This window comes from Lissotriton helveticus, chromosome 2_1 (genome assembly GCF_964261635.1).
Source record: "Lissotriton helveticus chromosome 2_1, aLisHel1.1, whole genome shotgun sequence".
NCBI classification, from domain to species: domain Eukaryota; kingdom Metazoa; phylum Chordata; class Amphibia; order Caudata; family Salamandridae; genus Lissotriton; species Lissotriton helveticus.
This window is the reverse complement of record NC_136059.1, coordinates 301,187,060-301,203,597: the sequence shown is the minus strand read 5'-3', so window position 1 is coordinate 301,203,597 and position 16,538 is coordinate 301,187,060. Positions and strand designations below refer to the sequence as shown.

The 16,538-nt window shown below is 48.4% G+C and overlaps 1 protein-coding gene across 3 annotated transcripts in view; it reads left to right on the top strand.

Moving 5' to 3' along the window:
• Window positions 1-16,538, top strand: part of ATP8B1 (ATPase phospholipid transporting 8B1) — a 557,465-nt gene that overhangs the window by 466,775 nt on the left and 74,152 nt on the right. For all 3 annotated transcript variants that reach the window (XM_078674864.1, XM_078674865.1, XM_078674863.1), the window contains exon 22: window positions 6,100-6,388. In XM_078674864.1, coding sequence (XP_078530990.1) covers window positions 6,100-6,388 — 289 coding nt within the window. The remainder of the gene's footprint in view (window positions 1-6,099; window positions 6,389-16,538) is intronic.

Here is a 16,538-nt window from a genome sequence, read left to right as displayed (position 1 = left end):
ATGGTGCGCTTCCAAGCCCCAATTGAAGGCGTAGCAGTCCTTTTCCAGAGTTTGTCAATGTGCCTCTTGGCTGGCGTGAGAACCAGGAACAAGAGGTACTGTTCTGTTTGTAGTGGATCCCTTCTGTACTGTGTAGTAAAAATAACTTGGGCTCATGGGTGAGATGCCAGGATAAGACCCTCTCTAGGCAAGCAAACCTTTCACCAATATGGCGGAAGAGACCTGCAGCCCTATACCATGTGAAAGAAGGTCCCCTCCTCGTCACCTCATCCGAGATATAGGGGACGGTTTAACTCCCATGCACCAGAGACTCGATCGTGTATAATAAGTTCTATGCACATATTTGAATTGAATCCGACAGTATCGTGTCGCAATAACTGCACCCTGGGGACTTTCTAGAGCCTCCGCCCAGTCGTCATCTGTAAGGTCCAGGATATCTGCCTCCCACGCCATACGCATTGTGTTTAATGTTGTATGATTGTGTATGACTAGGGTTTGATAGACTTGCCGGATTTTGTGTGCCCCAGATCCCCCATCAGCAGGCACCCTGCCATTTGGTGGAATTCCGGCAAACCCTCCAGAGGAAGGATCACTGGGTTCAACGCATGCCTACTAAGCTGTAAATATCTGTAGAATTGGTTGCGGTGGAGGTGATACTCCGTTTGTAGCTGTAGGAAGGTCTTCAGGACTGTTCCCTGGATTATGTCACCCAGTGAACCACCCATACAAGGATAGATTTAAGGAAGACCACCCCTTCATTTTGTCTCACATACGGGAGAGCAATGGGTGGATATTAGCGGGCTTGCTTGAACAATATTCCAAGGTATTGGAAACCCTCTGGGTCGTGGGAAAATTGAGCTGCCCATGTTCTTCTCCCCTGGTTTCTGCAGACTGGGAACAACACTGACTTCGATAGATTCGATCCCAGACCCGATGTTTCCCAGTATACACAGAGAATTTGTAGGATTCTTGGGCCAGAGAATCCTGGATCTGTAAGAAAAAACAGCACATCATCTGCATAGAGTGCAATTATGCCTGATGCCTCAATGGACCAGTCGAATCCCTGCTCCAGGGGGGTCACGCCTCCCCCATGTTGCCAGGGGTTCTATGGCGAAGGCAAATAACAGCGGGGAAAGTGGACAGTCCTGCCTTGTTCCCTGGCGAATTGAGAGTTCCCCGATCATATGCCCACCACTTGGAAAGAGGTTGTGAGATCGGTTTAGCGATGTTGTGTATATGAGAGGAAGCGCTGCCCAAAATGAAGCTCTGAGGATCTGGAAGACCTAGTCCCAACTCAGGGAATCAAATGCCTTGTCGATATCGGCCAACAGAAGGGCTGCTGGACGTCCAAGTTCTGGGACCTTCACAATGGCATTGTGGACAATCCTTGTATTGTTTCTAGTGGATCTGTGAGACATAAATCCTGCCTGATCCAGATGGACAAGTTCATGGATATGAGTATAGAGGTGATCTGCAAGTACCTTGCCCAGTAGATTAGCTTTGAAGTTTAAAAGAGAAATGGGGCGGCACAGGAAGGGCTCCTCGCGAGGGCACCCTGGTTTGTGGAACACCACAATTTTTGCATGACTCCAATCCGTGGGAAGAATCCGCTGTTCCAGGGCTTTATGGAGTACATGTAAGGGATATGTGCCCAGGAGGGACATATGAGATTGCAGGAATTCACTTTGGAACCCGCTGGGACCCGGTGCTTCCACGTATAATGTACACAATGGTGTAGAGTCCACCAAAATCGGACCATGTTTTGGACACCCTGTAGGGAACCGTACGGTGTATGACCAGTCTCAAGATAGCACCTTATTTGATTTTATCCACGACCCCATGGACATTCCAAGTCAGGATGTTAAGTCCAACCATGGGAGAGTTAGTGGTGTGCACAGCCATCTATGTGTCAGGAGGGATACCAGAGGCGAGGCTAATGTAGAGGAACGACTAAATGTATGCCTGTGCCTGAACTGTGCAAACATTGATATAAGAAAACCTATTATCTTGGCCCCCACCCCAATACTTCAAACGTGAAGTATCTGTCGTAGCAGTAATTCTCCCGGGTCCCCAAACGGGGACTCTGGATAGTTTCCGCTAATGGTTCCCCAACTTCCCAATGTCCTCAACCGTGATTGTTAAGGGTGTGGTGGAGGATTTAATCCTAGTCTCCAAGCCTGATGGTGATCCATGGATGGACCATATACTCTGAACGAGCGAATGTCAGTATCTGGAAAACATAGCAGGTGTCAGCCAAGTTTTCCCAGTGGTCAGGACTCCTCACCTTGTGCCTGAGATTGCCAATTGGATAGTGATCTGTGCCATGGAGGTGAACTTTTTCGGACACGTTCGTTGGTTGCCTTGTGAGGATTTAGATTCCACTGGAGGTGGAGAGTGTGGCTTGAGATGACCAGCCTCGTCTATCCAAGCAAAAATCACCTCAGGAGTAACGAAGAACAGTGATTAGGGCTTATAAATGACTAGCATGTGGGCCGGGTATAGTAACATGTACCGGATGTTGAGCTCTCGGAGCTTGCGCTTAGCCACGGTTAAGGACTGGCGTTGCTGCTGGACCAGTCGAGTATAGTTGGTGAAAAGCATGATGGTGTGTGAGTTATAGACAAGTTTCTCTTTGTGACCCCTTGGAGAACTCAAGGATGGTGTCCCGGTCCATAAAGTTCAATAGTTTAGCGATAAAGGTGTGGGGGCATTTCCCCTCGGGGGCCTCAGTCAGTGCCCGGTGGGCATACACCACAACGAAACAGGGAAATAAGTTGTCTTCTAGCAGGATGGATTTCAGCCATTGTGTAGGTGAAGCGTTATATGTAGGTGGCTTCGCATTCCTCCAGGAAGCCAATCAAGCGGATATTATTTTGCTGACAGCAACCCTCCGCATCTTCCATCCGGGAGGCCAGTTTTTGCACCACCACTGTAAGTTTGTTGACCTTTTGTTGTAGAGTTGCAACGATATCTTCCGCATCCGATACCCTGGTCTCGGCTTCAGTAATGCAGTCAACAGCTTTCCCGAGGGCTTGTCTTAAAACTTTTATTTCTGAGCCCACTGCACTGATCTTTGCATCCAGTGTGTCACGGGACTGTGTGATCACGGTTCGCAGGTCTGCATTGTCAATGATGGGGCCCCCACTCTCAGCACTGACCGCACCGCCAGGGGTGGTTATAAACTGATCTAAGATGCTCTGCTTTTTTGGTGGGGCCGGCGGGCTTATCCTTCATCATGATGATTAGAAGAGCAGCTTGGGGGGATAGGTGTCTCCATTCCCTGCGCGCACCACAAGAGTGTCCCCTGATGGGTCCGGTCACCACTCTGGTAAACTTGAGGAGTATATCTGGGTGAGCTACTGCGGGCCAGGTCTCATGGAACCAGCCCACCCTAGGCCACAAGCTGCACCGGGCCTAGCTCGACCGCCTCTGCAACCCAGGGACGGACCGCAGAGCGGGTTCCCTAGTGGGGCCTTACTCGCTGGATCCCCAGCTCAGTGTCCCCCACGTGCCACCCTGTTAATGTAGACTCCGGTGCTGACAATCGCTATCAGTTATGTGTTTGGGAGGCAGACGGGCTTAGGGTACCGAGATATCCCCCTGCCCAGGAAGGTTCCAGGTGTCTCTGCCGCCAAGGCCCAGTCCGGGATTCAGCCCCCGGGCTCCTACCGCACCTCATGAGGAGTGGGGTTCAGTAGCGCACCCAAAAGTTGGAGAAATCCACCCCGCACTACGGGCCTACCTCACTGCAGTCGGGTCAGCGCATCAAGGAGGCAACAAGCCCCCACTCGGGCCCTCAAGGTTAGGGGGCCATGGTCCAAAAATGTGGGCAAAGTGGGCCATGGGAGGTTATGGGTGGGGTATCCACTTCACTCCCAGGCTAATATCCGGCCCTAAGCGTCACTACAGATCCAGAGTGGGCAGGCCCCGGCACCGCAAACCCTCCCCACCATGGCCAAGCCGCCGCCCGAGTAGGGGAGAACGGGCCTCCACCCTGGGCTCCAAGGGGTGGAGAGCTGGGACCAGTGAGGTAAGGAAGATCTGCCTACGATCACGCAGCTTTCGTTGGATGCTGCTGGGCCCTACTCCACTTAGGACGGCCTGCAGCGCTGGTGCGTCGACATTCCAGGTTGTGCATGCGCCGCACTACTGTGCCACATGCAGCCTCGCCACATGAGCCCTGGCTGTGCAGCGCAATGCTCAGCCTCTGCTCAGACCATTTGAGCCACGCCTTCCGTCTTCTGCGCTTGCGACCACTGGGCAGCCGCGAGGCAATGTAGGCCCGTCGACCACGGATGGCTCACGAGGCCGGGCCGGGTAGTGCTGTCTCGGTGCACTGCCTCCCTGGCCTTCATTTGTTGATCGAGTGTCTCTCTGCCGGATCTGCTGGTCTGTGGTCTGCCCAAAGGGGGTTAAAAAAAGATTTTGGCGGATTGTGGGCTTGATGGGACAGAGCTCATCTAACAGACAACCACCATGATGTCTATCCAAGCCATGCCATAAACACATGTAATTTGAAGCCTTCTTTATTGGTAAAGTTGGATTTTAAGTTACATTTCTAAAAATGCCTTTCATTAAGTTGGTATTTTCTTATCCCAACGACTTGGGCCTGTAACCTGGGTCATATGATTAGGTATAGCTGACAGTTGGTCTTTGTGTATTGCTCTCAGACAGTGAGACAAAGGAGAATAGTAGCTGGTAGGATGGGCCACCTCTGACCTGATGGGGGGAAGGAGCTGTCACTTACCACACTAGCACAAAGGCTATGCACAGCACACTCGCAAATAATTTTGTCCCTAGTCCTTTGTGACCCCAGACAAGACAGGCAGGAAATTCCAAACACCTCTGGGGTTGAAAATCTCCAGCACCTTCTCCTACTTTAAAGTGGGGTCCAGGTATAAATAACGGACCCTCAGACCTAACTTTTCAGTACGCCTTAGGACCTGTGGAAAACTTGAAAGGACTACTGTGCTACTCTGCAAAGAGAACTACTATTCTGTTGCCCTGCTACCTGAGGGAAAGGACTGGGCTTTCATCTTGGTCACAGTACCACTACAGTGACTCCAATGGCTTGTTGGCTGATGAGGAATAGAAAAGGCTTCTTTTCCATCTTAAACCCAACACCTGGCGTCTACTTGCTGTGCGTCCTGCCCCCCACCGGGTTTGCCACCCCAGTCCTGGACCCTTGGAAGTGGGCTTGAAGGTACTCTGCCAGCCCAGCTGTGGTCCTGTGAGCAGAACTGAAGCAGTGTGACGCATCTCTTTGCAACTGCTTCAGAACCGCCGCAGCACAATGCATCCACAATGCAGGACCTTGCATCGCAGCAGGATGGTTCCTTGGAACTGGTGCTGCATGATGCATCCTGGACTGAGCCCTTCACGTCGTGAGCCCTTCACATCGCAAGCCCCTCGTCAACAGCTTCCTCAATGATGACGCAGGACTAAGCATTGCAGCCCTACAACTTCTTTTGAACCACTGCTGCGTAACATATGTTCTACGCAGGACTTTGCACTGAAATTCCCTCATCGACGCCTCACAGCTCCTCGGACCCTCCACTGGACAACACATCCCCAACATAGGATCACACAATGCTAAGCAAAACAGGATTTTAGGTACCTTGTTCTGCAAGTCTAGCTTGGTCGCTGTATCTGGCGTATGCCCCATTACATGCCTGTAAGTTAAACCTGACTGCTTGTGCAAAGCTACCAGATGGTTATGCACAGGTTAATTTAGGGTATGTTTGTGACTTTACCATAACAGAAATTGTGATTACTGCTTGAGTAGAATTTCACCCCCACTCAAGCAGTAACCTAATTTTCAGCAAGTATGTTGTGGTGCTGTTTGCGAAATTGTATAGGTTGCAGTATATGTGTAATACCTTCTCACTGTACCGCCCTCATTATCCTGTGGTAGGTATGATTTAGGTTACATATAAGTGATACACATATTTTAAGTTCCACAGTGTACAGGAGATTTGGTAGTCCTTTATAGTTCATATTATTTTGAAATCTTGCTGTTGCATAGTTCATAGTTAACTGTACCTATAAAGTTGTGAATGTTATTGCACACTAAATATATATCAACGTTTTATGACACAGAATGAAATTCTTCTGGAAAAGAAAAAGAGAAAAAAGAAACGATTGAGATTAAAATTTCCGAAAACACAAGAAGAAAAACAAAAAGAACTAGTTGACAAAATGAAAGCAGATGCAATAAAAGAACTGCGGCAAAAAAGCTTTGTAGATTTGGCTTGTGAGTGCAATGCAGTTATCTGCTGTCGAGTAACTCCAAAACAGAAGGCAATGGTTGTCGAACTGGTTAAGAAGTACAAGAAGGCAATAACACTGGCTATTGGCGATGGTGCAAATGATGTTAACATGATAAAAAGTAAGTTTCTTTTTCCGATAAACTTCATATAATTCATCTCTGAGATGTGAATGTTGCTTCAGAGGAAAGCTGTAGAATTACCATGACGTGTATTTATTCACCTTAACATTGTTGATCCATTGTTCATGCGCTACAGGTTTGATATGCTATTTTTAACTCCAAACCGCACAAAGAAACAAAATGTAAATTTTATTTGGAAAAAAATATTTACTGTATTATTACAGGAGTAGCAGCATAGTTCTTTTTGAAACACATTCTTTTCAACTACTTCTTTGCCGCTACTCAATAGCGAATTGTGTTTATTTTCCTGAGAAACCAGCCCTCACTGTGACCCCCAAATCCAGTCCAGCGTGAAAAACCTTCGTTTATTGTTGGCAGCTAGACCCGAAAGTAAAGCATACCTCGGTGCAATTGCTATGTGTAAGCAAATAAGCAGTACAGATGCAGCAATATGTTAATACACAAAGTGACAGTAGTCACACTAAATCTATGTAAAATATTAGTTACATAAGAAAAACACAACTACAATTCATTAAAAACTGTTAAAGACACTAAGTCAGTGAGAAAAATAACACTAATAAGCAGTCAAGGGTAAGACTATTGCCTTTTCCAGATTGAATTGAAAACTAATGAGAAAAATCTGTTATAAAAAATTGGGGAGAACAGTAAAAAAAATGATTTATGGGTGTAGTCAAACGTCCATCTTTCGAACATTCTGTTAAATGAGAATTTTTCTTTGTTTCAGTCTTGCAGACTTTTTCTACCTTCTATTTCTAGATTGTGTGGCAATTAAGAGAGATTTTCCTCATTGAGGCATTTGGAAACTTTGTTTATTGCACACCTACTCCTGTATGCTCACCAAATAAGAGTCTTGCAAACAATGGCCTCGAGAATATTTTTCTTTTTGATTTGATGTGTGAACATGCCATTGACTTTGAAGAAACAAATCTAGTTCAGCCCAAGTTACCCATGAAATTTAAAGACAAATGGATATGCAAGCTCTTTAAAGACTAAAAGCTGGGAACTAACATTAACAAGGAAACATAGGACCCTATTGTAATATACTAGTCTAACAAAATATAGGTAACGATGTTTTGTCCCCTACAAATTATTTTCACCCCCCAAAAGGGCTCAGTGCTTCATCATTAGTAAAAATAATACTTAATTTTATTTGAAAACTTTTAAAGGGGTATTTTATCAATGTTGCGGAATGTAGTCAATCTCCCGAATTCCTTTGTTTTCTGGAAATTCATGTTCAAGACAGTCCTTCAGGTCTCAATCCATTATCAAACCCAGGAAAAGAGAAAAGGTAATTAAGCCTTTTTTCCAATTCAGTAGTGTTTCATCTTTCTCGTGCCCCTTTTTTTAATATAATCAGACCCCCTTTAATATGAATGATGCTGGTAAGGTGAAAACTCTATTCAGGACCTCTTTTGTTGTATAATGTCATTAATGGGTTAAATAAGGAATCTAGACCCTCTCCTTCTCATGTTTCGCAACACAAAGGAAGGGGTAAACTTCGCTCTTCTACGATTGCTTCGCTAAATGTATTGGCTTCCCCCTCTTATTCTATGAGAATTCAATGGAAAAAATGAAGATAAACTTAAAAATAGGTATACCATAAATGTGACCAAAGCGTAGGCATCCTTTTAGAACACTTCTACTCACTCTCGAATGGATTCAAGATGGGACTTTTTTCATAGTGAAGATTTTATCTTCAAATTGTCAATCTTTTATCAAATCAAAAAATGATGGTCAGGACTACGATGGGGGCTGTGTAAGTCTATGGATCCATAGGCCCGAAGGAGGTCTCGATCAGTCGACATGGTAGAGATGAAAAAACTCAATCAATCATATAGTATTTGTATTTTGTGGCTTATCTCACCCCAGAGGGCATCCCGGTGCTGAGGATTTGCGGCCTTAGTCCTGAGCCCCTTCCTGAAGCTGTGAGCAACTGGGAGGTTCACAGGTGGATGTTGTTCCAGGACTTGGTGGCGAGGTAGGAGAAAGAACAACCTCCACTGTGGCTTCGGTGGAGGCATGTGTGCAAGGTCGAGGGAGGTGGAGAGAAGGTACCTGGTGGGAAAGTGGAGCACCAGATGGTGCTTGATGTAGGTGGATCCGAAGTTGTGGAGGGCTTTGTAGGCATGAGTCATCAGCTTGAAATGGCATTTCTTCTGGACAGGGAGCCAGTGGAGGATTCCAAGGTGGGGAGTTGTGCTGATACATTTGGGGAGGTTGAGGATGAGTAAGGCTGTGGTGTTCTGTATGCTCTGGAGACGTTTGAGCTGTTTGATGGTTGCAGCATAGCGTATGTTTCTGGAGTTAAGTCGAATGGATTCGAGGGCTTCGGTGACGGTTTTCCTAGTGGTGATAGGGATCCAGCGGAAAATCTTACGGAGCATGTAGAGCAGGGGTCTCCCACCTTTTCTGTAATAGGAGCTCCTTCTGATAAGTGAAAATTGTCATGAGCTACTAAAGACCATGTAACTTGCGCATTGTTAGCAGGCACTCCCTCACCCAGCTTTAATGAGTTTAGAACTAATGTCCATGGAGGCTGATACTGTGGTTTGAACAAAATACTGTGACTAGGGGTCCTATGATGGGTCTGCCATGCGGGTCAGTGAGTGCATGGTCTGTGGGGATGTATGAACAGGTGTGTTGGGATATATGTGTATGGGTGATTGAGACCCTTTAACTCTGACTCCCTTTAACAATATGTGGCACCGTTACCTGTACAACACAAACAAGCAAACATTTTTTAAAAATTGGGATGAAATGAAAAGTGCAGAAAAATGTTCTCCAGAAATGTTCCTTATAAGGAACATATTTCTCAACTTGATGCAACATTTTTCTGCACTTTAAATTATTCCCAATTTAAAAAATGGCTGTATTTTTCACTTATAAACATGGCAGGGGGTCGAATAGCCCCTGAGTGCTACCTGCCTCTTGTGTGTAAATGTGGCACTTTGAAAATAGGGAAAATGTAACAGAAAAGTTAACTTTGTTTGTATGCATTACATTAAACTCATCATAATTTTCTCCCATGTCAGAGTCTGTACAAACAGCAGGCATAATACTCCAGGTGGCCGGTGGGGGGCGGAGCTAGCTCGCGACCAAGATGGCCACTTGAGCCGAGAGCTCCGTTAATCCCCCACTCTATCCGTCTATTATCCTGCAGCTGCACCACATTTATACCGCTCAGCGAAGACTAGCGAGCCCCTGGGATATCGATTCCAGGATTGGGAGATGGTGTGGCGTGGGGCCTGCTGTAGCCCGGAGACCTCCTTTCCCCTCCCCGACTGGGGGGTGGCAACTGGCTGCCACGGGTGACTCCGCTGTGCCGGCCACGAAGAGAAGATACTGCTGATTTGGTGGCTTGTCCGCCTCTGCTGGCGTCGGAGGCGCGGCCGATTGCTGGAGGTGGGGCTGGCTGCCTGGGGTTGCCGTCGGAGCGGCCCTACGAGAGTGCGGAGAGCGGCACCTGGGTGAGAGCGGAGGCTGTGCTCTGCTGAGTGTCCCCGGGGCTCCTGATGTGAAGCTGGCATGCGGTCCTCAAGTGAGGGAGGTCTGCAGTGTGGCCCTACTGAGTTCCGTCTGGGCGCCCTGATGAGGGGGGAGCCCCACCCTTCTTGGACCTGTGGCCTCTTCCGGAGGCCTGCTCAGCGTGGTGGGATCGGCCCGGCGCTGCTAGGCCTTATCGCCTCTGCACATATTTGGCTGATCTCTGCTGCCCCTGGTGACTGGCAGGGATGGGACTGGCTGTCTGCAGAGCGGGGCCGATAGACTGGGCGAGAATCTAAGGCCCGGTGCCCTGGGAGGTGAGGAGACCGGGCACTCTGGAAAACTGGCTGGCTACTGAGGCGGCGCTGGTGAGTGAGCCCCGGGGGAATCATCAAGGCTAACTGAGGGGGCCCTGCAACTCTTCCCCCGTACTGGACTGGCTACGTGTAGTGACTCCCCCCTCCCCTTGCTGGCATTATTGATCGTGGCGGAACACTTCGCTAAGCATTGCGTGCTGCCCTGTGCTCCTATCACCCTGGTGTCATTCACAGCCAGCTTGGTTCATGCCGTCAGATATTACTGCTTCTGAGCTGCTTGTTGAGGAAGCGCTGGATTGGCTACAGAGCGCATTAACTGGTTTTGAAGACAGGTTTGCAGGGTGAGTGCTGGTTTTTTTGGAGACATTTGAGGCCTGCCATTTGCCATTTGATCCACAGGATCCCTATGGAAAGGGCCTCCTCCCCTCCCTCGGCGACCAGTTGCATTCTGCAGTGCGAGATCTACTGTAAAGGTGGCGCGAGGTGGGGCGTGGAGTGCCGCCATTTTGAATACCCTACTGCTGCATCGCTGAGTTGGGGACCCTATCATATAGGGAAGAAGATCGGCCCAAGGAGGGACTGGACGGCCTCCTGGTCTCCCCTGCGGTGGCTGTGACTGAATCTGGTTGCTTGTCACACAAAAAAAACACACGCCTGAGTGACATTTGCTTGTAGGGGGTCCTGCGAGTGTAGACAAGGTGGGGCGAGTGGTTAGGACACAATCTAAAATGTTTGACCCGAAGTGATCCAAGGCCGGCGAATCCATCCCTGAGGATGGCATTGGTGAGCAGGAACAGGTCATGGAAGACCAACGCCAAGACATTGGCGGCCTCCTGTTGACAATAGAAAAGAACCTACAGGGCAGGATATCCTCCTTGGGCACCAAGATGGATGCCCTAACTTACAGAATGGATTGCATGGTCGAAAGACTGGACAAGCATGCGGCAAGACTTGACATTCGGTCCCCTTTTGGAGAGACATACATACAGTGTGACAAAGATATACATAATGAAATACATTTAAAAATAGATTAAAAGAACAACAAGCTCTGTCTTTCCTGTTTCCCCTTTTTGCTCCCCACCTGCGTACAAATGTACGGTGATGGGGAATGAAACGCGTTGGCTGTGTGCCGGTGTTTTTTTTTTTTTCAAGAATTCAATAAAAAGAAGAAATTTGTGAAGTATTTACTTGTCACTTGTCCTGACTTCTATGAAGTGCACCTTCCTTTTGTCTTGAATTCTTACTGTTAATAGGCACCTTTCAGCAGCGGATGCTGGAAGTTGTTGCACTTATTCTGATTATTTTTTGAAACTCAAGTAGTTGAGGTGCTTGATCTTAGTCTGCTGCTGTATGTACGTGTTTTTTGTTGATCCAGGGAACATGGAGCTCTTCATTGAAAAACTCCTGAAAACAGTACTGGGCGACTCCTCTTTCTACAATATGTTTGTAGTAGAGAAGGCACACTGCTCTCTCGGCCCGGGACCAGCACCGGGTGCACCACCCAGACCGATCATAGGGAAACTGCTAAACTACAGGGATCGGGATGCCACACTCAAACTAGCTCGCGAGAAGCAACCGCTGCGGTACGAGGGATCGACAATTTCACTGTTCTCAGACTTTATAGTCAAGGTTCAGAAGGCGCGGCGCCTGTTTGCCCCCATGAAGAGGCAACTCAGTGAACTTGGGGCCGATTACGCCATGTTATATCCGGCGAAGCTTATAGTAAACCGGCAGGGGCACTCGCATATTTTCACTGACCCGCAGGCCTTACAAAAAAGTGCTGAAAGACTGGATGAAAGAGAATCGGCCCTCCCAGGAGCGACAACTCCTGGATGAAGTGTTGGGAGGTCTAATGGATGAGCAGGGCTGAATACAACAGGATGACTTTAATCGTTGAGTATAGCTTGGTGTCACTGATGGACGAAGAAATGTTTTTTGTTGGGATTGTGTTTGGGGTGGGACCTATACAACCCCTATGTCTGAGTCCTCCTGCTACCTACCATAGTGTCGAATTGCTTTACTTGTATTATGTATAGGGCGAGAGTCTGTTCCCCCATAGGGAGGGTATGCACTGAGGAGCCTTACATGCACTAACTTGTCTCAGCATTAGTTTGATGAGTAAACGGGGACGGAGATTGATCTGCTATGCTTACCTTGATATGAGCTTTTGTTTTTTTTGGGGTTGGTTCAAAAGTAAGGTCCACTAAGCGCTCATGACTTTGAGGGACTTGTTGAGTTGTTCCCTACTACACTATTTTGGAGCTGAGAAGTTTCCCTAAATGGCGGGGTAAGGAGAGTGGCCCGTAGAGGTCACACGCCTTTATTGTCTTGCGAGCTACATCCAACCCTGCGTGAACCACACCTGGGATGTGTTTTGTTGTTTGGGAATGGGCGGGAGTTTTCTATTTGGGAGTGTGGGATGGTACCGCAGGCTAGTTGGGGTTGGGCAGGCGTGGGAGGGGGGGGTTGACATTTCCGCAATGCTTACTGCTACTGACTGCCTTGTTTGCAGAGGTACGAGACAGGGCTGCCCCCTGTCCCCAATATTATACGCCCTGACGGCGGAGCCCTTAGCTTGCGCTCTAAGGGAAAACCACGGACAGAGGGGCATACGATTCCCGAACTACCGGCTAATTGTTTCTACGTATGTGGACAACACAATGCTCTATGTTAGAGACCCTGAGACTAACCTTTCCCCGGTTGTACGCAAGGTGGTCCCATTCGGTTCCCTTTCAGGTGTAAACGTCAACTGGAACAAGTCCATTGTTTCCCCTCACTCTGGCTACAAACCAATTTGAACCGGAATATCCTCTGCAGTGGACCACAGATGCAGTGCGATACCTAGGTGTTTGTCTGCATACGGACTCAGAGGTCGTTTTGCGGGAGAATTAGAGTTGCCATCTCAAAACTGGAAGATGATGTCGACAGATGGCTCAGCCTCACCCTATCCTTGATGGACAGGGTATCTCATGAAAATGATTGTTCTACCCCACCTCCTCTTCACGAATATATCCATGGTCCTGTCCAAAACATTCTTTCACCGTTTGCACTCACTAATGGTTTGTCTGGCTTGGGTGGAAAAACAGCCACGAGTTGCCTGGAAGATACTGACGCTGCCATATACGATGGGGGGCCTAGGAGCTTCCGACTTAGAACTATACTATAGAGCTGCCCAATGCTCTCATGCATGTTACTGGATGCATGGACCCTCTGAGGTGCCGCTCATCCAGATTGAAACCATAATCGCTGACCCCAGACCTCTCCCAGCCCTGTCCCAGCCCTACTATTCTTGCCTCGTGACAAACGCACTGGCATATTGGACTCTCTGAACTCAGTCACCCAAGCTTGGCATTCTTTACTAGATGCTCAAGCCGGTAAAATACTGTATGCGCCACCGGTCCGTCTTCATTGGTGCCACTAGCTTACTCCGTGTAGAGACAGGGGAGTCATAATCGCATTGAGTACATTGGGTATACATACAATAGGAGACCTCTTTGCAGTTGGAACCGACTGCCCCTGGGGGGATGTTGCTTGGGGGGATGGAGTACAGTCACCTCTGGCGAAATTCCAGTTTCATAGGGTGAGACACACTCTCAGGGATCAACTTGGGGAGGATATGGCGGAACCTCCAGAGGTCTTGACCCTGACCGCTCTTATTAAGGCACAATCGCCCACCAAATTAGTGTCTAGACTATACCGCATTACGCTGTCAGCTAGGGAAGGAGAATACACCAAATCACATCTGGCGTGGCAGCGCGATCTACAGGTAGAACTGACGGACGATAAGTGGCTCTACTGCTGCCTAAGTACCAAACAAATCTCGCTCAATGGATGTCACAGATTGGTCCACTTTAAATTCCTCAACAGGGTTTACTATGCACCGGAACGGTTATATCGATATGGCTTGCGCGAGAGCCCTCAATGCGAAAGATGCGTGTATTAAACGCGGACTTCTTTCATCTGGCATGGGACTGCCCGGGGATTGCCCACTTCTGGGGGGAGGTCTTCACCGAAATTAACCAAATTACGGATATATCGTTATCATCAGACCCGGTACTAGCTATACTGGTCTACTCCAAACCACTCCCTAAGACACTCAGACGCCTAGTAGATATGGCTTTCCTCTTAGAGAAGAGATGCGTTACTCTTTGTTGGCTACGCGGTCCAACACCTACATGAACACAGTGGTCCAGGGACATGCTGTACAGTTGCACTCAAACAGAAAACTACAGCGAGTTACTACCACCTCGCAACAGGCCCAAAAACTTCAGGACCCTATATATGACTAGGAGACCCACTCCGACGTCCCCTGATCATGATGAAACTACCCCACAGACTTTGACTAATCACGACAATTTAGGATCTAAAACATAAATAGTCCCTCATTTCCCTTCTGCCTACTCCCCTCCACTTGAGTACCAATGTGTCGATTACAGGGCACAACATTGTTCCGTGAGCGAGGCCACCCGAATACTTGAAATGCTAGCTGCTTTAACCACTTTTTCTACAGGAAGTAACTACGATGTATGATTACTGCACTGCTACATGTGGATGTTATATCTGGGACCATGTCAATGTCTGTACTTTATTGTCTTGTTTTATTATTGCGGTTTTCAAATGCCAATAAACATATTTTAAAAAATAAATACTCCAGGTGGCCTGTAGACATGGTACAATATTTATAACAGGAAGACACATTCATTTGTTTAAATGTGATAAATTAGAGTGATGAAAGATGCTTCATAAAACATTAGGACTTAATTGGCTTAATTTAAAGTAGAGAAAAACATTAAGACAATGCTTCGTAGAAACATTTTTCTTCCCTGTAAATTTCTCCCATTTAAAAGCAATTTACTGTCTTTTTCAGTTACAAATATGGTACTGTCTACCAGCCACAGCCAACAAGATGGCTGCTGTTTCTAAATATGACAATTTGAAAAGTGACGAGTTAACCAAATCATTGTCAACACTTTCATTTTAATTTTCTCATTTAATCAACACTTTCATTTTCATTTTCTCACTTAAAAGCATTCACAAATATCATTTTGTTCTCATGCTCCAACATTGAGATGAGAATGACTTTTATTTAAGAGATAAATATCTCAATGCTTCAGTTCTGAACCTATGTGACCCACATAGGTCATAAATCTCAATCAATCAATCAAAGCATTTATAGAGCGCGCTACTCACCCGGAGGGTCTCAAGTCGCTGGGGGAAGGGGGGTGGGGGGGTCCGCTACTGCTCGAACAGCCAGGTCTTGAGCTGCTTCCTGAAGACGAGGTGGTCCTGGGTCAGGCGGAGGTGTGTCGGGAGGGAGTTCCAAGTCTTGGCGGCGAGGTAGGAGAAGGACCTTCCCCCTGTGGTGGCTCTTCGGATGCGGGGGACGGCGGCGAGGGCGTTGCCGGTCGATCGAAGCTGGCGTTTGGGGGCGTAGAAGTTGAGGCGGTTGTTGAGGTATCCTGGACCTTGGTTGTGTAGGGCTTTGTGTGCGTGGGTGAGGAGGCGGAAGGTGATTCTCTTGTTGACCGGGAGCCAGTGCAGGTCTCTCAGGTGTCCGGAGATGTGGTTGCGGTGGGGGATGTCCAGGATGAGTCGCGCTGAGGTGTTCTGGATCCGCTGGAGTCTCTTCTGGAGTTTGGCGGTGGTTCCGGCGTAGAGGGAGTTGCCGTAGTCCAGACGGGTGATGACGAGGGCCTGGGTGACCGTCTTCCTGGTCTCGGTGGGGATCCACCGGAAGATCTTCCGTAGCATGCGCAGGATGTTGAAGCACGACGAGGAGACGGCGTTGACTTGTCTGGTCATGGAGAGGGAGGAGTACAGGATGAAGCCCAGGTTGCGTGCATGGTCTGATTGTTTGGGTGCGCTGCCTAAGGCTGGGGGCCACCACGAGTCGTCCCAGGCGGAGGGGGAGGATCCCAGGATGAGGACTTCTGTCTTGTTCGAGTTCAGTTTCAGGCGGCTGTCCTTCATCCATTCGGCTACCTCTTTCATCCCTTCATGTAGGTTGGCTCTGGCGGTGGTGGGGTCGTTGGTGAGGGAGAGGATCAGCTGCGTGTCGTCGGCGTAGGAGATGATGTTGAGGTTGTGCTGGCGTGCGATGGCTGCGAGGGGGCTCATGTAGACGTTGAAGAGGGTTGGGCTGAGCGAGGAGCCTTGGGGAACGCCGCAGATGACTTCGGTGGCTTCTGATCTGAACGGGGGGAGGCGGACTCTCTGTGTCCTTCCGGCGAGGAAGGAGATGATCCACTCCAGTGCCTTCTCCTGGATTCCGACGTTGCTGAGGCGCTGTGCTAGGGTGCGGTGGCAGACAGTGTCGAAAGCCGCGGAGA